The sequence below is a fragment of the Paramormyrops kingsleyae genome, chromosome 9, assembly GCF_048594095.1.
Source record: "Paramormyrops kingsleyae isolate MSU_618 chromosome 9, PKINGS_0.4, whole genome shotgun sequence".
NCBI lineage: Eukaryota > Metazoa > Chordata > Actinopteri > Osteoglossiformes > Mormyridae > Paramormyrops > Paramormyrops kingsleyae.
In genome coordinates this window covers 1,472,708-1,495,571 of record NC_132805.1, presented here as the reverse complement: position 1 = coordinate 1,495,571, position 22,864 = coordinate 1,472,708, and the positions used below count along the sequence as shown (strand labels likewise).

Sequence of the window (22,864 nt, the reverse complement as noted above, 5' to 3'; positions counted from 1 at the left end):
GGCCGAGCTTACGGCTGGGCCGAGCTTACGGCTGGGCCTGGCTGGGCTGAGCTTACGGCTGGGCCAAGCTTACGGCTGGGCCTGGCTAGGCTGAGCTTACGGCTGGGTCGAGCTTATGGCTGAGCTTACGGCTGGGCTGTATAACAAGGTCCTTCCATCATCTTTAAATAGCCTCGGCTGTTTCCTGGTTCACGTCTAAACACAACATCATTGCTGCAGTGGGTGAACCTGGATAGAAGATCCTCTCCATTTAACAACTGTAGGGAACAGATACATACATTCACTGATGGGGTAATGTGGGAAGTCGCATAAAAAGAAAAGACTTAGTAACTGGAACTATCTTTTACGGGAGCGAGGTAACAGTTTGCATTGGGGGTGCGTCGCCGTACCATGCGGGGTGGGGGCATGGATGGGCGGAGCCGAGGGCTGAGAACAGCTCCCCCAAGTGTTCTTGAAGGTGAGTGTGACATGTTATGTGATCATGTCTTATTCATTCTTCTTTAATACAAAGGAAAACCGAAGTATTTTCTCTCCATTTTCTGTTTCTATGGACCTTGTGAACCATGGAACTCTGACTACCCCCCCACCCCCAGTATTTAATTTGGCTTCATTCATCCTCCCAACAAAGTCCACAGTATTTAAATTAAATGATTAGGTTGTGTTACCCCAGTACAGTGGAACCTGCTTATAGTGATCACGGTCATATTGATCAACCGCTTACTTGGATCAAAAAGCTTGGGACAGAATCATTCCTGCACTAATACTGTTTATTCGCTTATTGTAATCAAGTAGTCCGTTTACAGTGTTCATTTTGAGTCTTTTCATATATGACAACATACGGAAAAAATTAAAACTAAGCTAATTTATTTATTTATTTATTTTTTTTACTTTAAACTTTTAAGCCTACTATGCAGTAACCCGTCTGCTTCTGGCTACCTCAGGCTAATGTTGCGTGCGCAGAAAACATGACAGGGAAAGTCATTTTCTCTCAATGACAAATAAAGACTCAAGACATATACAGTAGTAAACTGCCAAAAAATGAGCCACCGAGATGCAATGGCGAAATTACAATAAGCTATATTTTATGTACAATATTGTGTTGTACGATTGTGCGGTTATTGTGGTCTGTTTCACCCAGACAGAGGTGGTCACTATAAGCGGATTCCACTGTATCAAACCCTCCTAAACCTACGCCACTGCTTGTGATGGATGAATGGACACGTGCTTTTGTAGATCTTCCACAAAAACTCAAAACTATTCTCAAAACAAATGTGCCCCTGAGAGAAAAATGAATCAAGAAAAGCATGTAGATAAATGTGCAATCGCTGACAGTGAGACAGGTTTATGCTAAATGTTTTACCTTTTAGCCTGATGATGCTGGAGGGCTGGATTGTACTATGGTCAGCCTATAGTGTGCAGTGAATCATGAGACTGCGTACATGACGGCCATTATATGCAATCATTAAGCAGGTGTTTCAGTAATGAGTACAATTCAGCCCATGTTAATTGTTCTGTTTTAGTATGGGTTGGCTTTTTATAACCACTAGATGGCAGTATTGTACTGTTTCAAGTGGCACTTGTGCTAAATTTAGACATTACAAAACACAACAAAACTGAAAGTGGATTATTCTTTTATAGATTCAGAAAATAATGCAAGAACACTTGCCTGATTGTCGGAGGGCGTATATTTAGAACTCCTGTCCTTGTGCAGGTTCCCTTAAGTGAGACTTTTCTTATGAAAACTCGTCCTCAGACTGGTTGGACTGAATTCCATCTGAGCTACCAGTGATTCTGGGAGCCCGGTTCTCCATGCCGAACTCAGCACGTGACAGGAATGCTGGTGTTCATCACCAAAAACAAACTGGAGCAGTGCCTCTGGCTACACCATCACGTGTTGCATGAAATGCCCTGAAAGAAAAAAAAATGTGCGTGCATGACAGTGTGTGTGTGTGTGTGTGTGTGACTCCCTGCAGGTTTTCACAGATATAATTTTGTTGTTTTATCTGAAATATCAGCTGCAAATGTGGAAAAAGTCCATTTCGGAAGGAGTCTTGTGATTCGCACATGCAATTCAAGGGCATCTAGCAGTGTCGGACTTATCTCTAGAGTTGAATGCCAGTTTAGTGTAGCAGGAATTCCAGAGACTACACACTGGCCGCAGTGCAAATCCCAGTAAGAAGTGCCAGCACCAGTTGTTCAGGAATGGCTGTCCAAGGAGCATACAGATCCAAGTCTTCCCTTTGGAAATGGGACGCCATACTTTAAGATCCCATGTAGCTGGAAACATTCCAGAGAGAGTTCTTAACATAAACCAAGTTCATAAAATAATAAAATAAATCTGCTGAATGCAACAGTGTGTCTGTGTTAAAGAGTGTTATTTTAAAGACACAACCGACATAAAGAACTATTCTTTTTAGTCACTAATGTTTGAATGAGTGTGAAATATACTTTTACATTTACATATCCAAAGTGGTGTGTCACTTCTTGTGTAGACGAAGGCGCTCCAAGCCGGTTCATTTGCTGACTGATGGTGGCAATATGGGACATAGTTATTGAGGAGCGTTTTGATGGACAAGGGTGCCTGTCCATCGATGTACCTCTAAGTCAGCACCAAGGACTTGAACTTGATGTAACTGTCAATAGGGAACCAGTGAAGAGAGACAAAGAGGGGTGTGACACAAGAATGTTTAGGTTGAATGAATTTCAGATGTGCTGCTACTTTTTGGATCATCTGCAGTGGTCTGATAGCACAAGCTGGAAGACATGCTAGTAGAAAGTTGCAATAGTCAACTTGTGAAGTAACAAGTGCCTGGACTAGAAGCTGAGCTGCATATTCAGGCAGAAGATACCTGGTCTTCCTCATGTTATACAGGATGAATCTGCAAATTCTGGAGACTCCTGTTATGCGCTCAGCAAAGGACAGCTGGTTGTCTCTCATTACCACTCGGTTCCAGGCATTCCTTGATGGAGACAGTGTGGATGACGATCCAAGCTGAACAGTGATGTCATGATGGATGGTAGGCTGGGAGGGAATATAAGGAGATTAGCCTTGAAGAGAATAAGATGGAGGTGATAGTCCCTTATTCAGACTGCAACGTCAGCCAGGAATGCAGAGACCATGGTGCAATAAGGAAAGAAGGTCAAGTAGATCTGGATTAGAGATAGAAGCCATGAGACTAGATGATCTGACCTAGGTAATACAAAGACACAAGAGGAGATAACCAAGGATGGAGCCTTGGGGGAGTCTTGTTACCTGATGTGATTTGGACACCTCTGCACTCCAAGGCACATTTGGAATAATCTGACTGACAAGTATGAGTCAAACCAGTGCAGAGCAGTCACTGTGATGCCAGGCTTAGAAAGGGTGGCCAAGAGGATTTGCTGATTCACTGTGTCACAGAGGTCCAGTAGGATCAGGACAGATGGCTGATGCGTTTCAGATGCATTTCTTGGGACTTTCCGAGTGTCCACAACAGTGTGGAGAGGAGTCTCAGTTGAGGGTCCAGGTCTGAAGTCAGACTGAAGACAGTCCAGGAGGTTGTTCTTCATTCAGAGTTTTGACAGAGGACAGCACTTTGAAGAGTTATGAACAAGAATAGTAGGAAGAAGACTGGCTCATAGTTCTCAATCTCTGATGGATTGAGTGAGGGTTTTTTAAGCAGCAGTGTTACCTGAGTCTGCTTAAATTCAGCAGAGAATGTACCGGTGAAATGGTAAGAGTGCATCAAATGGGTAAGTGTTGGGGTAAATGCAGGAGAGATGGCCTGGAGGAGATGGGAGGGGACAGGGTCCCGGGCACAGGTTGTGGGCTGGTGGGCAAACAGGTTAGAAACATCCGGGTTGGGGAGGGGGATTGAATGAGGGAAGCAAAGGGCCGTGCATGCGGGGCCCTATGCGGGTGGTTTGTGCGGAGAACCGGCTGTCAGTGGCTGCCACCCTCTCAGGGAAGAAAGTGGCAAAGGCATCAGCAGGTGGGTGGGAGGGGCGGGGAGGGGGAGGGTCAACGAGGTGTTTAGGTGTTAAAGAGAACATCAGCATTAAGAGACGCACTTCACTTCACTCTGTTAATGAAGTATAAAACTTTTTCACACAATACAATAAAAGATTACCCAAAAAGCATGAAAATATGACAATAATTATTTAATAAAACATGGTATAATCACATTGACTCTCATCATGAGAATAGTAGTATCCATCCATTGACTGACTGATTGATTGATTGATTCATTCATTCATTGACCTCCTCGGATTTTCATCTGAGCGTGTAACATGTAACAGGTAATGAGGGGATGAAGGAGGAAGGCCCAGGATGGGGCACTGAGAAAGTATTTAGGCCGTACTATCTGTGCTTCTCTGACAGGCTCTCAAGTTTCCAGAAGAGAGGTGGGGGTTGGGGGGGCTGTCATTTCCCTCAGCTGGGGGTAATTCTCTCAGATCTGTGCCCTAACCCCAAGTGCAATGGCTGGAATGCACTCTCGCTTGGGGTGGCTGAGTTGTTGAAAAAGTGTTGGGGGTGGGGGGGGAGATTTGTCCCTACAAAATGAAATTAAAGGGTGTAAAATGCAGGGAGATGAGAGAAAGCGAGGCGAGATGGTGAAAACAGGTGCCAGGCCAAGGTGCCTGTCTCTCCTTCCTACGCGTGTCGGATCAGCTATTGGCCGCCCAAGGCCTCGCTCCCCGTGACTTCTGACCCCTGGTAACTCCTCTCGTGTGCATTCATTTGTGGCACCTGTCCTGCATCTGCTCTTCCTGATCTATAAAACAATGCAGGCTGGTTGGGCCCATGCCCTGTGAGTGATTATGGGACAAACAGCTGGCAAGGGACACACATTGTAGGTGGCACTGTTGGAGTCTGGGAGAGGTTCTACTTCCGGGGTAGCAAGGGGGGCTGTCTGTGTGATGGGCAGACATTTACTCTTATGTGTGTTTTACATTTAAACATGTAACAATGCATTATGTAACAATGCCACATTATTTAATAACTCGACTAAACATAACAAATTTTTATCACATAAGGCGATGTTATTACATATTGCGTTATTACCCACCATGTAATATGTAATAACTCGAAGAAATGTAACAAATTTATAGACTACATTATAATTTTATATTGCAACATTATCCTATTCATGGTGTCTGACAACACATCATGTATGAACTTTTGCATATTTTAAATGCTTCGTCATGGTTCGCTGTGGGTCATTTTTCCACTAGTATTATGAGCATTCCTGGTCAGTAAACCAGTGTGGAGATCTGAAGACTAAAGATTTATGCACTCTTGGCAAATTAAAATGAATATTTGATTAAAATCCAATTAGTACCATTAGACAAACTCTACCAAGATGCTCATCATTAGCCGTATGCATTTTGATGGTCTAAAAATGGTGTGGCTTAATTTCAAGCCATTAATCTTTATGAGGTATTTATCCCTGGCACATGAAGCCAAGGAGCTCGTCCTGGTGACCAGCCCCCCCGATCCGGTCTGTTCCCCGGGGGCCGTGAACCACGTCCAGTGCGGTCCACTGGGATGCACTTCTGCAGAGTCGTCCCCCTTAGATACTAGCGTGATAAATTGTGAACAGCTGGAGCACGTAGATCCTGAGAGGATGAAAGGGGTGTTACCCCCCCAACCCTACTCCACCCCCACCACCCAGAGTTATGGAGTGCCTCTCCCCGGCCCCACAGGTGGCCCCGGCGGTTCCCAACGGGCCCCGGAGTGACGATTCATGAGGCTCTTGTGACGAGCACCTTCTTCAGTAGTCGGGCGTTTTTATGAAACATCTGCAAGCGATGGAAAAGCGATTTGGAAGACCGTCACTCAGCGAGCCTTTCGCCCGCCGTCTGGACATTCTGATAAGAATCTGTACATTTTTCTGCTCAGGAATGAACCGTTTCGCCCACCGAAGGTGAAACACGGCTGAGATAAATAACAATGAATATAAATATCTGGATATAAATAATGTTTTTAACTCCTCTGAAGTATTTAGCTAAACACAGAGGCTTCAACACAGTGTCCCTCCATAAAAACATAAATGCTCCGTGTGGATGTGGGATGTTGTCTGGAAAGTCTGCTGACCTGCGTTTGTGACCAATGCACAAATACATAAACCTGGAAAATACGGAAGCCCAGATTTGCCAAAAATAGCTTAATTCTAAAAGAATTATGAAAGGGCACAGGCCACAGATCATCATCATTGTGACAACAAAGGTCAGATGGGTGAGGTTTGCAAAACCAACTCCTATTATATGTGTGGACCTCCACATATGACCTTCCACATATATTTACCAGTCTTTTTCAGTGTAATCCCCTCTGTACGGTTGTTTATGTATCAGCTGTATATATACTACTGGATCTGTGAATTTCTTGGTTGCTGGAACACAGATGCAAACATCTGATTCATTTCTCACAATACACCTGGATGTTTTATGGCTGCCCCTTATGTTGCGTGGATGAACTGCTTCAGAAAATACCTGGCATTTGTCTTCAAACGCTCGTTCCTCTCCCATGGGTGAAAAAAAGTTGATTTATCGTGGTTTAAGGCCAAGTACCTCATCTGCCTCCAGGCCTTCATGAGAATCAGTCTTGACTACAGTGTTAGAAAGACCAGTTCTGAGTTAACTATAAACTTTGTTTGTTTAATAAGACAAACAAAAACAGGAAACAAAGACGGGGATTCCTAAGCGAAGACGACTGTCAGTTGAACAGAGGCAATAAAGAGACAGAGAGATGGTGATGGACTCTTTGAAGTGACATATAAAAATGTGAAGAGCTGGACAGCTGTGGATTTATGACGATGACAAATCTGCATATAATCGGCGCTAATCTCACGGGCCTTTGCTCTCTCTGCAGATGAAAGACTCACCCTCCTCAAACAGTCACATTGATGATCAGTGATGTAATCTACACAGTGGGAAAAGACGTGCCGTTTCAGGGTTTTCTGGTCGACGGCAGACTTTGAAGAGAACTACCAATTGCCGGACGGGAGGGGGGGCCTCTTGGTTTTTAAGCTGTAGCCCGGGCCAGCCGTGGGCCGACTTTAAATGCTTTGCACACGCTGTTTAAATGCTTCATGCAATGGACCTGGGGGATTTGTTGCTGGGGCGAGTATGGGGGGGAATGCAAATAAGTGAGCACTCAAGGTCTCAAAATGTTGTTGTACTAGCCGCAATGACAGCAAAGTATTATATTCTTAAAATATTTATTAGAATTTGGAACCTGTGGCTAGACCAGTCGTTACAGATGTCACTAGAATAAATAACTCATAGTCTTCCATGCCATAATGTACTCAGTCTATTAACCCTTTAATACGAGCCAGGATGAAGTCTAACTGTAAGCACTAGGTGGTGCTGTAACCTTTCACAAGCCTTGGGTCTTAAACCTTGTTATCGCAGTCAGGAAGCTCCAGAGCGAGATGCCAGGGTTGGTTCTGTGAGAAATACTGCATGACATATTCACTTCAGATTCCAGCTGTTCCTTAAAAAGGGCCACTAATGATTCCCTGCAACTCAACAGCATATATGATTCAAAACGCAAGCATTTGAATGGCACCTAGATTACGACACTTGGAAAGACTGTCCAGGTGAGAGGAACACAAAAATACGGTGGAACATGTTCAGATGCGGAGCGTAGGCACACTGCAAAAACCCACGCAGGCCACGCCTTCTTATCCTGTGCGGAACCGGGCCCTTCAGTGTGGAGACGTAGGCAGTCTACAGTGAGCAATGAATACTGATAACAAGCTGGCAATTTGAAGTACTTAATTATAATAGTCTTTGTGATATTTTGAATCAAGTAGAAATTAAGTCAAAGGGAAATGTCATTCAGCGAAAAATGGAAACTTAAAAAAGGTGTAAATACAACATAACATTAAATGGGATTTTTTGATGTGGACGAACAAAACATGCCATTTTTCTAAATGTTAGACGTTACATTAATGGTGTAACGAGTAACACTGCAGGACGTGTCAGATCGGGGGCTTAGCTAGACGTCCAGTGGCTCTGGTGTGATGGTACCAGGGCTCTAGTCAAAACGACCTGTTCTGTAATTTGCAAGTGCAGTGACTTGCGAGTGGAAGGCCTACAGGCCAAGGGGGGGTGGGGGTGCCACCCACTTGTTCTTGCCTGTGTGCTCTGGGAACATGATTATCGCTCACAGTGTGCGTTCCCTGGCGCGGCCCGCGGACCTCAGAGCCTGAGCTACCAAACTCCCCGTATCTGGGAGGCAGATAATCTAGTGACCTGGGGAAGGGGAGAGCAGAAGCGGAGAAGGTGAATAAGGCAGATGCTGGATGATATTGGAAGGAATGGAACAGTGATGCTGTGGTTATTAAATGTGGTTTATGAAAGGCTGCGTGGCATTCTATGCATATCAGGTCATGTAATAAACATAGAACTCAGCAGTCATGTTTTCACTTCGCTCTGATGACACTCTTCAGTCAGACTCGTATTAAATACATCACAAATGTACCAATACAAGAGCAATAAATAATAATAAACAGTCGTGAATATTTTACATTTATTATGTTTAATTACCATCCCTTCATCCCTTCCTCCTGGGTATGACGTTAATCTACATCCAGCCCTGCAAGCAGGTCCTCCAACTTATAGGGAAATTTGGGGGTTGATTGCAGGATTTGCACTCCAGCCACCAGAAAAAAACTCACACTGTTCCATTTGGACTGGTGTGGTGCTGAGGTACCACTGCATGTCTGTACTCAGGTTCTCATCTCTGAGGTGGTTCGTCGTGTGGTGCCTGCTGTCTGCACATGCTCCTCACCGCTACCTCTCTCATCCATCCCTTCATCCATCTTCCATAACGTTTATCCGGTCTTGGGTCACAGGGTTCCTGAATCCCATCCCTGGAAGCAGTGTGGATGAGGGGGAGGATGGCCAGTATAGTGGCATATTTAGTTATTTACATGGAATATTTACAGTAATAAACTGAAAAAGTTTGGACTTTTATGCCTTTAAGAGCATCAGGTGTAGTGTTGTGAGAGAGCAGGTCGTTTATAACGTCTCAGTTATTTAGATGCAGTTAGTTAGTGTAGGAGGGAAGCCACATAGTCTTTTGACCTCTGTCTCTCTCTCTTACTTAAGCTTTATTTTAACTGCCTCAGAACTCACTAACAGATGGAGAATTTACATGTAACAGTCTTATTACCTCGTAAATAATCTGTGTTGCAAAACACCCCGACGCTTTTGATGTAGCTAATTTTAGTAATCTCTGGACCTTTTCTGCATACTCATGTATTGAGTCACACCCACACGATTCTCTGTTTGTAGGAGCGGGCTGTTACACCTAAAGACAATTCCAGCTGAGTGTACTTATACACATATAGTATTAAAACTGAATTTACGTCTGAAAGCTCATTCAAAACCAGAGGGCATGAAAGGCGTATCCTTTCCTGCTGAAAAACACAACGAGCTTTCTGCTTAACCTTCTCTTCTTAATGACTTCAGTCTAATTTGTCACCCCTCTACTCATAAAGAAAAATATTGTATGTAGTCACTACACTTGAAATAAATCACCGTTAAGCACCCATAAATCATACCAATTCACTTAGTAAATCAATGTCACAATGTTGCCCCAAAAAGCATCTGGGAGGACTTCCACCCTATGACAGATACAGAAAAGCTCCTTGTCTTTATCCGTGACCATGCAACTGACCTCTTCCCAACCCCCCTACTCAGCACACTCGTTCCAGACATGGAGGAGAGCTGGGATGAACGGGGCTGTCAGTGTTCGCACACCTGCTGCAGTGCAATGCTCCTCCAAGGGACTGGAGAAACCCAGCGGACAAGGCTGAGTGAGGGGAAAGGGTCAGGGATGTCAGACAGCAATCGGAAAAAGTCACGTACCATAGGTAATCGCCTGGTTATATATCTGCCATTCTGTTTCAGATCTACTTAATAAGAAGATGTATATGATGATAGCCAAGTTGAAAAAGTTTCAAGTTTGAAAAAAAAAAAAACGAGGATTGATAAAAGAGAAGGGCATTATTATGGTACAATAAACAGCACCTTTAAGGAATATTGCCATATAAAGAAAACTTTCAGGCAATTCGATCTTCAGCTTGGCATTTAGGCGCCAGATAGAACATCAACTTCTAACAGGGACACAAAATTGGGGAAATATGCAAAATCCAGTAAAAATCACCAGAATTGCCACAAGTTATAGAATGTAGAAATGTCACAATGTCAGGATCTGCTGACCTGTTGCCAAAGGCACATCATTCTGAGTTTCCTGGCAGAAAAAATACATGAGTCAATGGCAGTTCATAAGCTTGCTGTCAAAAGACGTCTTTTCTGGGGGGTGGGGGGGGGAGGTGTTCAGGGTTCTGCAATGCATGGTGTAGTTGGGTGTTATATTGCTTTAATTTCAACTGAAACCTTCATTCAGGCAGATGGCATCAAACACCAATCATCTATCCACCATTATCTGCATGACACATCAGTCATTGTCACCAGTGGTAAAGATTTTGCTGATAGCAGAAGTCGGTGTATGTTTAAGAAGAAAAATGAGTGAACTAACTACATGCAGGTTGGGAAAAAAAACACTTAACCTAAAAAAAACACTTAACCTAAAAAGAAAACTTAACCTAAAAAGAAAACCTAACATAAAAAGAAAACTTCTTGGAACTTTTACCTGCAGCATTTCAATATTTGCTGCATCTGCAATATATACTTGAAATTTATGTATTTTTGCTTTTGTCAGAACAATCTTTCTGTTTTAAGATACGCTAATCATTATATTAATCCATGTTAATAACCAATTACAGCTTTAAGTAAAATTGTTTCGTTTTTAGATATTATTATCATGGTGTGCTACAGATCAGCAGTAACCTTGAGCAATATTCTGAACTAGAGTGGTGGCAGTGAAATAGGTAAGATGATAATTGTATTTTATCTGAGGTACAGCAAACAAGCAAATAGATCAATTGTTTGGTGTAATAAGGAGTTCTATTCGGGGGGGAAGGACGATTCGCCTGAGTGACAGGGGCCCTAAAAATATAATTGTTTTAGTCCGGGTTGGGGGCCCAATATGATATACTTTCATGGGACCCAAAATTTCTAGCAGCACCCCTGGGTGTAATATTTAATATCAATAATGAATTTTTGTTGGGTTTCTGTATGTTTCAAATCATCTGCAATTCAAGAAGTAACATTTGTTGAGCTGTAAATTTGGGTTAAGTCAGTTAAGGATCTTCAATCATCACTGAACGCCTGAGAGCGAAAGATCTGTCCCACCCTGCTGCTTACTGGCTAAAGTCATTAGCATGAGAAATACAATCACTTATTATTTTAGGTGCTATTGGTCTGTTAAGCCAACCACAGAGAGCCTGCGGGAAATGTGCTCTCCAAGAAAAATACAAGCCGATCTGGCAACATCTATGCTGACAGATCAGTAGATTTCCTTCTTCTATGCTAATAGAATATCTATTTAGTCTACACTGACTGATATTTTTAGTCATTTTCTAACCTTACAGTATATTTTCAAATTAGACAGAATCCTTGCAAGGAATATGTTCACAGTATGTATCTTTATGTTACCTCCTGCTAATTCAGGAAGCTGTAAGGTTTCCTCTTTTCAGGATCCACACTGCTGTTCGCTAAGTTGGACGTGCCTTTTGTGCAGTAAACCTCCACTCCATCTGCACTAAACAGTCCTTCAGAAAAGCCCAGCCCACAAACTGGTAGTTTTGCAGTGTCATCATTAAAAATCTGAATTGCTCGGACTGTTTAAGTAGATAACACTAAGGTGGTGGGTAAGCAGATCAACAATAAAGAAAATTTGGTAACACTTTACTAAAGCAGTCATTATAATGCATTATAGATACCTTCATAATGCACTAAAATGCATTCATAAAGTATTATAAATACAGCTATAACAATTTATAAAAAGCCATAATACATTTATAACAATAATTATTATGCATTATGAATGCTCTATGAAGCTCTTGTCTATAGTGCACTATAAATACCTTCATATATATATTATGCTTTTGAGTAGGCCTATATGAAAGGATTTCTTCATTGCAGATTATTAGATAGTTCAGTTCAAGCATGCATTTATACAGCATTAACTATGCATTTTAATAAGAATTGGAGATTTCCAGAGGAAATATCAATGCAGTTCAAATTGGATTTACAATAGTCCAATGTTAAATTAAGTATTATAGTTCTTTGTACTGAGGTAAAACTTACGTGCTTACTACGTTTCCATAATTTAATTGATTTATAAAGAATCGTATACAACCCAGCTTTAACTTCATGGATCATAAAGATGGTTCTCTCTGGGATTATGCCAGTGGTCTGAAACAGATCAGTGCTTGGCAGTGCAAGTCCAGCAGTAAATTGGCTAGATTAGAGTATTACAGCAGTACAGTCACCTGTGTGCCTACATTGTGTCTGTGTCTCACATACTTGGCTTACTGTACTGCAACTGTGGTGGTTATCTAAACCAAAGGAGAGTGACACTTTTGAGGGGACACAAATTATGCAGTATTATGCCATTACTTATTAAGTGTTAATATGTTAGTTAAGTGTTAGTTATCTCATGTTTGTTCATCATTAATGAATCGTCGCACATCTTTTATCTCAAGCAAGTACTAAACTTCTTACTATACATCTGTTAATTCTCTAAACCTTTGTATCCTACAAAGGAACTACTGCAGGAACAAGTCATGAATGACACAAGGGAAGTACTGATGTCATTATTAATGAATCATGACACATCTTTCATCTTAAGTAGCATCTATATTTGTTCATGATTTGTACTTCAGCACTAGCTGAGTCACTACTAAGTATTTGTGTCCCCTCAAGACAAACGGGAGTATATGAGTCATTCACACAAACTCATTGCCTTAGCATATCAATTGAAACATTGTTTCAACTGTTGATTTAGCCTCTAGGGTACTTAATCAGCTTAGCATTTAAAACTAACCAAAAACTGAGTAAAATATCTTATCATACAAGTTGATTGTTTATTATGAGTTAAATGTAATACGGTTTAACGTGTCATTTTGACTACCTACAGTATGTTGTGAAAATAGTTTTAAAAATCCTCAAATCAGAGCAACCTTAATCAGGTTACCTAGGTGTCATCTTAGATACAAGCCTCTCATTTAAATCACATGTAGATGCAGTATTGAAGGCGTGATTCTTACAGCTACGCCAAGTCGCCAAACTGCGACCATTTCTTACTATTCAAGACACAGAGGAATTGATACATGCTTTTGTATACAGTAGGACAGACTGCTGTAATGCTCTGTTATCTGGAAGCACACACTGCACATTAAACACCTTGCGGCATATTCAAAATGCAGCAGCTCGAATTGTCAGCAGGGGCAGGAAGTTTGAACACATAACCCCTGTTCTTAGTTCCCTGCATTGGCTTCCTGTTAGGTTTAGAGCTGACTTCAATGTTCTCCTACTTACATATGAGGCACTTAATGGTCTAGCTCATGCCTACCTGACAGAACTACTTCAAGTTTACAAGCCCCATCGTCTACTCAGATCACAGAATGCAGGTTTCCTCATCGGTCCACATATAAATAAAGTGACAGTGGGCAGTAGAGCATTCTGCTACAGGGCCCCCATATTGTGGAATGATTTACCAGCCTTTGTTCATGATGTCGATTCGGTCTCGGTCTTTAAATCTTGACTGAAGACCCATTACTTCAGTTTTGCTTACCTGCAACCTAACACAAGATAACTATGGCTGCTGTACATGTCATTTTTATCTACTATGCTTGTCCGTTTATGTGCCAACGCATGTTCTGACCATCCATGCTCTCTGCCTTCCCACATGTCCAGGTGGTGCCCGCGGTGGGCACCATCTGGGCTGGAGTCCTGGGTCAGTCCCATGGAGGGTTGACATCGCGAATGGGACCTACGAACTGTATCATCATGGGTGCAGCCTTCAGTGCCACCTGACACAGCCCAACGTGGAGAAAAGACCTTGGCCACCCTTCAGAGGCCAACATGGATAATGGACTCATTGATGGACACTGTCTTCATTTTTAATCCCACCATATATCTCCCTTTTAGCAAGCATGTCCACTATTTTCTGTTTTCAGTGATGTTAGTCTGCCCCGGATGGGGGGGGTTGGGCAGCCAGGTGACCTTGGACTTGGGAGTGTTTGGTTCCTCTCCTCCGTTGTCTTCTGCCTTTCTTTATTCAATTTCTTTCTTTCCTTTTTTTCCCTGTTCTGTATCTCCCTCTACTTCTATTTCATATGTCACAACACAACCCTGTAAAGCGCTTTGGGACAACTCTGCTGTGAAAGGCGCTATATAAAAATTAATTGAATTTCTAACAAAAATACTACTTGCAAGCAAGTACAAGCTGAGTTTCACCAATTTCAAAATGGCAATTAAGAGAAGGCATTGTGTTGTAAATTGGGTTGTTATGCAATTATATTTTAATCCCACACACTGGCGATTAATGGCATGTAGATTCACACTAAAGGGACATGGGAGGAGAGATCTTGCAGTTCTTTTGCGTTACTATTAATAAATTAATAAGTTCAAGGGGCAGAGTTAATGGACTAATAAGTATGAAATGTTTGTTGAGCATTATGTTATGGGGGAAACGTGCACCATTTAACTTTCAGATTATGTGTTTTTGTATGTATTAATTATTAATTGCACTGTGCCCATTCATCACCAGTTACTATAATCGAGATAACTTTCGACCGTGAAGTGGAACTGTAAACACAGAAATATGAATTAAAATTGCCGAAAAGACATCTGGAAAAACCAAGTGTTGCAGCATGATTTTGCTGAAAGGTATTACAACCGGAGAAATAAATATACAGTAAACTATACGGTGTGGGAGTTGGGGTTTAAACGCAAACCCGCTTTCAGGAATACCTCCCTGGGATGATTCTCGCTTGGAGATGTATTTAGGGATACGATGATCAATTCTGATATAATTCTGAAATCAGGTTCAGGTTTAAACCTTAACTCCCACACCACGGTAAAATTAGGTGTGGCCCAATTTCAACACACTCTTAGGTCGTTTTTGTGTTTGCTATGATTATCATAGTTTAATGTGGATCATTTGTTTTCTAGAACTGATCTTTTAAAGACAAATTCATACTTTTAAGCATTTTTAGCAATTACATTCACTGTCTCCTTTGACAAGTCAGTGGGTAACAGTGACAGTTAAGGGCATATTTTTATTGTCCGGGTTGCCAGTTTATGTCCCTGGAGGCTAAAATAGCTTAAAAAGGAAGGCCTACTTCAGTTATTACCGTTTAACATATAGCTGCATAAATGAATAATGTTGTGGATTTGGTTAAAAGCACTGAATAATCCGCTGGATAATAATGCTATCATCAATTCTCACTTGCCAAGGGTTGCTCTTTTGTTTTCTGTAACCTTGTATAGTTGTATAGTTGCATTTAAGCTGCATCTCCATTGTGAAGTGAAGAGCAGCCGGCCTTCGATTATAACACATGTAAATTTTGTCGTTGCGTGACTGTAACCATTCCGCTGAGTGAACCTTCAGAGGCGGTCAGTTACATCTAGTGCCTGAATTCAGATGGATTATACAGTCTCTCATTCGGGGCATAAGAGTCGATCTCACTGAACTTGTTCTTTTTATATTGAAAAAATCAGATGGTCCATTTAATGCTAATAAAACTTGTTGCCGCGTGATAGGCTCCAGGCCCCCTGTGACTTGATGGATGGATTTTAAGTTATTTTTTTGAGAGTGGAAGAAATGGTATGTTTAACTATGACATCATTCTCAATGACATCATTCCCATTGAAATTAACTATCACTCACAAAGAGTGATCAAATTGACCTTGCAACGTGACAATATTCGAAATCCGAAGCAATGAAAAGAAAAATGTCATATCCTATAAACTCTATATAACCAAAAACTGCTTTCTTTTTTAGAGTCTTTATGAAGGTGCCTTGCTTATTCCTTTGCAAAATCTGCCAGAGAATTTTGCATGCTTTTAAAAAAAATATTAGAGTTGTTCTTGGCAGTCCAAGTCTAACAGATGTCCACATTCCCTTTAGGTGACTGTCGACCAAAATATGCTGACAGGCTAGTAAATAATATTAATTTTAGCAACACTGCCACAGTGCAATGTATGAACAAACTTAGCTTGCGTAGCTTAACAGGCACAGAGTAGTTTGGTGTGCTGTCTTGGTTGAAACAGATTTCATTTGCCTGAGGTCTGTAAGGAATCAATTATTCAGCTTTTCTTAATGTTTATAGAGTCTTAGTTATAGATACTAATTATAATGTGTTAGAAACATGGCTTAAGTGAAGGGTCTGTCAAACGCAACGTCTATTATCATCACAGACTGTTTTAAATGACTTTGAAGTCTTCACTTAAACAAGGCTGATTTCTACATTCACACAATTGAGAGAAGTGCTTGTTTTTATTCAAAATGCGAGGGAATTGAAATTCTTCTGGAATCTTTTTCACCAACTCATGGTTTTTGTTCTACAAATCTGAACCTGAAGGAGGACATAAGAACTGAAATTATTCAGTCTTATATGTACAAGCCTAGTGACCGTTTTGCTGTTTTGAAATCACTCATGCCAGAATCAGAACTGCAGAATCAGTACAGCACAATTTAAATGGATTGTGCTGTGTTGTTGAATTTTTGTGCTGTATTATCCTGGGCTCCTCTAATCTTTTTAGTGCGTAAAGCAGGGTGGCTCATTGTTCGCAGTTCTGCTTTTGATGTCTGCCCTACTGCCATTTGTCTGGAGATATTCTGCACCTTTTACTCACATGGGTTTCCTCCTATGGTCTAAAGTTGTGTGGGTTGGTGTCTCGAAATTGCTATATGCATGTGTGTGTGTGTGCGTGCGTATCCGTGCATACCTTGTAACTGTTCTGTTCACGGTGGGTCCTCTGCCTCCTGTGATAGCCTTTTGTGGCCCTGTGTTGCTGAAAGAATTATGGAAAATGGATATTAGAAAACTTCCGTTCATGGCAATTGCCCGTTTTTGGTGGATTAAGTGACCCTCGATTAGCATTGATAGATAGGTCTTCTTGATAGATAGGTCTTCTTCTTTAATCCTGTAGGGGAAATTGCAAGATGCACTGGTCACAAAAATGTGAAAACAAATTAGATTTTTTTGTCTCAAAAATCACAGCAGCATATGGCAAACAGGCTAGTTTCTACATTGTACATTATGAAGCTGGAGTTTATGGTAGGATTTGCTGTTTGGAAACCACATCAATCCAAGGGCAAAGAAGCACAGATGCATAATCGGGTAGAGGGACTTAAAACCTGCCCGTTTGTCAGATATGTGGATGGGTTAATGTATCGCAGGAGTCATTAGATTCCATTCTAGCTCTCCATGATTCTGTAATGGCCAAGAAACAATGAGGCCATTTTACAAGAGCAGGTGCACCTTGTGTTTCCTTATACTGTGCTCCTATCCGAGAAGACAATGCCCCTACACACAACGTTAGAGAAACTCAAATGTTTTCAACAATACCAGAATGTCAGATGCATTTCAATGGACTGTCCAATCATCCGATCTAAACATCTTTAAATGATAATAGGAAGTCTTGCAGTGCAGAGGACAAAATACATTTCAACCCAGTTCACCGTTCAAATAATTGAAGGCTTTTCTTCATAAAGAAAGGCAAAACATGGTTTTAATTTTTAATATAAATAAGCTCATGCTTATGTTTGGTGAATATCATGTGTAAGACTTGAGAGGTATGAAAATTACTGGAGCGATATATGGAAAAAAACAGGTAAAGGAAATGGAAGAATAATAGGATGTTTTCAAAACTTCATGTCAGGTGTATGGTATGTAAAATTATCACCTGAATTTAGCTACCTTATACATTTGTGGGAAAAAAATACCATGTCCTCCTACGATTAATGAGTAGCTGTCGGATAAGTTGACGGTCGTCTATGGCATTAGAAAGTCGCTTCTGCCCTCTACCTGGCCCATTCCCAGTGTCTCCTGCTTCACCTTATTCTTGTACGGCTGTCTTAGAAATTTTGAGCCTGGAAGCGGCCTGCTAGCAGAAACCATCATTAAACTAGGATTTCAAAATGCAGATTAGTTTATAAATATAGAGTGGTCTCTTAATTTTTTCCACGGCTCTATATTTAAACTGTGCATCTCAAAGTGTTTTAGTTTGTTAAGGAGAACTGTAACTAGAGTCATAATTCTGTGTCATTTTTCAGAGACATCAGCCGTAGTCCACTTGCTAACCACTTCCTGTGATTACTAGTGTCGTGCTTGGAGAACTGGGGACTCGTGTGAGTCTGTGTAAAAACCGGGGAAGACGGCAATACTTACAGTGCTATTAATCACAGACGGCATAGCTAATCCGGTCACCTGCTAACGAAAATCATGAAAATCAGAGCCGGTGAGTGGACACTGTCCCTGCGTCTGATCTGTATCTAGGGTGAGATGGCAGTAAGCTGGAGTATTTCTGGAAAATCTACCAATTATAATAGCGTCGATTGACATGTGAAGATGTGAGGCAGACACACATGACCGGTACTGGGACTTTTTCATTTTTGCAATACTGTATCATTAACTTTGATCAATTTTGTTTAAAATATAAAAATATTCTTATTTTGATAATTACGTTTCATTAAGTATTTACAGTTATGTTTCTACAGTTATGGGCAAGCTTAGTAATGTAGCCAAAGATATGTAATTTAATAAAAAGCTAACTTCCAAAGTAATTTATACAATAGAAAAATAAATGCATTAGTTATGTTGCTGCAATGCAATTACAGCGATGGTTCAAAATGTATTTAAGGAAAGATTACTAAAATCTAAGCTTGACTCATCACCCTGTGCTTGCTTGGCTTTGCGTCTGTATGTTTGAGTCACAAGGCCAGGGCCATGATGTTGAATGTCCTGCTGACTCATGACAAGAAGAGCAGTGGGTCTCTTGTCAGTTCAGACTTTTACTCGCCAAAGTAAAATGCCAGGATGCTTGTGCAGGTGGGGAAAAAGATGCCGAAATGAAGAGAGTAGCAGCAGGCTGTGAGTCGCTGGAGGAGCACGGTGGAGTCATTGCGATACAGCGAAAGCGTGGGGAATCATCGGCAAACCAGCTTAGGACCGCATGCGAACGTGACAAGTGGCAGCAAACTGCCTGAGGAAAATGGATAAATGGGTTAAAGAACCATGGTCAGGAAGGCTGTCAATCTGATAAGAGTTTACATCTACCTTAGGGTCTGATTCACCGTGATCCTCAATCAATACTACTACTACTATAGTACTACTACTAATAATAGTAATAATAATAATAATAGGTTACATTAAATAGTGCCTTTCAGAATCCCAAGGTTGCATATGATGTGAGCTTTTGTGGAAGGTAGGTGGAGGTGTAACTGTAACAGTGTCATACATGGCGCGCGTCTAAATTGGCCATAATGTACAAACGCCCCCCCCCCCACAGGAGTCTGGCGTCCCGGCTAGGATGTACCCCTGCCTTGTGCCCTGTGAAATTAAAGTTGTTAAAATGTTGGTAAAAGAGGCTAAAACATACTTTAGTGAAGTAGCTTTTAAAGCAGATAGTTCTTGGGCATAAACCATGGTGTGAGATGTGTTATAGATGCTAAACGGGAACTTATTTATTACTCCAACAATATAGCGGACAGCAGACGGAGCTGCGGCATTGGTGTGTCACAGCGGAGAATGTTCACGCCCAGGCCGGTGTACCGAATCCGAGGCGGAGGCCCCAACCCGTACTCCGTGACTCCGTGGTACTCTTACTGGCGGTATGGTAAGTGCCTTGTCATCCCTCTCTATTTTGAAGAGGAGGTCACCTGTAACATTTATTTGTAAATTAAAAGTCCCCATTGCCAACCATGGCTAATGCCGCCATCTCTGTATACGTTTTGGTAGTATCTTGAGTTAAATGCAGGGTTGTGAGGACAGTGCTGATTTGCATTTGGGCATCAGAAGTACTGAAGAGGGTGGGGGGTGAGGATGGGGGGATGTTGTGAGGGACACGGCGCACGTTGGTTCATCGCTGCATGAATGTGATGAACTTCATTGCTGCATCTGATTCCGCAGCTGATAAAAATTGATCCACACCGCAGTAAATCGTACAGTACTGAAAAACCATTGACATTCTCCACATTTTTCAGAAAGATGTACTGCAAGTATTAGTCCTTAGGCTACGACAAATATTAAGAGCTGATAAGAACCACTAGCGTAAGCAATAATCTCCCCTAGATAAAGGGCAATACTGTGTTTAACATGGTGGCTGTACAGCTAAAAATGTGCTTACATGCTCTGTGATGAACATACTCTCCTTACAATTGGTCTGGACCTCTGTAACATGGAAGTATTATGGGGCAAGTGTTACTGTATTGAGTGAAAGGAAACCTTTCCAAATATATAACAGACTGGTAGATAGATAGATAGATAGATAGATAGATAGATGAATCCTGAACTCCTGTGACTGATGCAACAGATAGACAGTGAACAACAATACACTGCTAGCCTGGTGCTGTTATTTTCAGAGACCAATGCATATCTATAGTAACAAATAGTTATTTTTAAAATTAAATCCCCTGACAGAAGTTTTTTTTTTTTTTTTTTAAGAAACCACAACTTTCTAAAAACATAACACAGGTACCATGATTACTGTTTGACATTTTGCTGAACCACTCGGAAATTTCCGACTTTAAATTATTTTCCCAGCTGTCCTGTAATAACTGTGAAATTGGTATTAAGTTTGAGTGCAGTGGTATAAATCAGCACAGCGCATACAAAGGCACAAAACAACCGGCATCCGTGCCCTTTACAGAGAATGATAAAACTCTGCTAATAATTTGCAGAAATGTTTCGACTTATGAGTAATTTTTGCTAATGACTAATATTGTAACTAAGTATATCAAAATAAGGAACAATCGTTTTTCAGCAGAAACATTTATTATTGGAAAATAATCTAACTATTCTAGTATCCACAAGCTTGTAGTTTTGTTTGATATATTTTTATATATGTCGTAATATATTTATCTTGTCTGATATATCCCCAAGTAGCAGATTGATACAGGTGGTTAAATCAATGTGAATATTTGTCAGTTAAATAACAGAATGGGTAAAACATTAATAACGTCATGACGAGCATTGTGACGTCACGTAATCTTTTAGAACACAACGGGGCGAAGGTGGCGAATCCTCTTTAGGTAAGTGCGTGTTTTTTTGTGATCGATGTGTTCCTCATGGTCGGTGCATTTTATTTTTTTAGCTCTTAGTGAAAGCAAACATGTGCTTGGGAAGGGGAAGTACAATTTCCTTTAAAGAGGAAACGCTACAATTTTATGGCTACGGTTTTCCATATTCTGTTATTTTTATTAAAAATGACCTTTAGGAACTTCCCATTTCTGTCACTAAACAGGGATTTTTTGAAAAAATAAAAAGTGAGAACTCAGTCCTGTTTTTCACACTCTTACAGTAAACAGAAACAGCGGTTGTGGTTTCAGTGATTGTTTTTCAGTCATGTGCTTTCTGGCAGATTCTATGCACCGCGCCGTCATTTTCCTCTCACCCTCTTGAACGGGCATTTGCGTTTTCAGCCGCCGTGATCGCGCTGCCACGCAAGCGGCATTTGAAATGACATTTAAAAGGGTAAATATTTGAACTTCTCCTCTCCAGTTATTTATTTTGTTTTAGACAGGAATCTGACTCACTCCTCTGACTGTGCTAGTTAGGTCTCTCCCTTAAATGAAAATATTCAGAAGAACCTCTTTGAAGTTATATGGGGGTAACTCTGTTGGTTTGGACACTACACTGGTGAACAGAAGGTCTCTGCCTGAATCCTATGGTCAGGAGGGGCATTTCAAAATTGGGCCCTTCAGCAAAGCTGACTTGATCTTAAAAAAAAAAAAACTAAATATATGTAATGGACAACAAGACCTTCATGTAGAACATACAGTATTGTATAAAAGTCTTAAACAGTCAAATAAAAATATGTTTAAATGATCTTCACATTTGTGAAAAACTATGATATTATGTCTTTTCAAAGTGTGTCAGCTTAGTCACCTCCTAAAATCTCCTAAATTCACCTCGGTATTTGAAGCAGCCGTCCGTTATGCATGTGTTTATTGACTTTACCACTAGCACATGGGTTTGGCTAATTAATGCTTTATCAGATCATTAAGTTACAGTATCTGGTGGTGGGACCCAAAAGCACACAGGAACTGGCTGTGCCGCTCCAGAGAGGAGGCCTAGGACCCAAACACTCTTCATCTAACCATCCAACAAGATATCAGTAACCTTTTGGTGGGCAGAATAAATTCTTGTTATTTTTTGTACATATTCTACAGTTTAGTTTTTTTCTTACCAAATATGCACTTATTACGCAGATATATAGTCTTAAACATTTTCTTTGACTGCTTAAGACTTTCACACTGCACTGTACATAGTATTGGTTTTGTGTGGGCGGCAATTTAACAGGAAATAACAGTGCATTCCTAATAAATTAATTATGTCTTAATGAACTCCATTTTCAAACTGCTTTTCCTGGATTGTGGAGTTAATGATAACACAATTATACATAAATTATAGTTATATAATATTAAAACAGACATATTTTGGGCGAGTTTATGCACTCATGAATATTAGAAGGACATTTTTATGTAATGTACAGTCCTGGGATGTTGATGAGAATGAATCGCTTCCCAAACTGCATTACGTACATTCTTGCATTACAGTAGTTACCCTTATTTTGAGGCAGCACCCTGCAGTAGGGTAGCATAGTGTTTATCTAAGTGGTTCTTTTATGAGCTGATACAAATAACATATTGGGTTGTCGCTTTCTATATAGATTATTTTGAAATCTTGATTCTAGGTATGTTTTTAATTAGTTTTTTTTTTTTTTAATACTACCA

General features: G+C 40.8%; 1 protein-coding gene across 4 annotated transcripts in view; it reads left to right on the top strand.

Moving 5' to 3' along the window:
• Positions 1-18,338: 18,338 nt before the first annotated feature.
• hdac9b (histone deacetylase 9b) overlaps positions 18,339-22,864 on the top strand; it is a 46,750-nt gene continuing 42,224 nt past the window's right edge. For 3 of the 4 annotated variants that reach the window (XM_072715973.1, XM_072715979.1, XM_072715972.1), the window contains exons 1-2: positions 18,339-18,369; positions 19,615-19,746. In XM_072715973.1, coding sequence (XP_072572074.1) covers positions 18,354-18,369; positions 19,615-19,746 — 148 coding nt within the window. In that variant the 5' untranslated portion in view covers positions 18,339-18,353. Of the gene's footprint in view, positions 18,370-19,614; positions 19,747-21,124; positions 21,161-22,864 lie in introns of those variants that run through there. The other variant, XM_072715983.1, reaches the window with a different exon arrangement.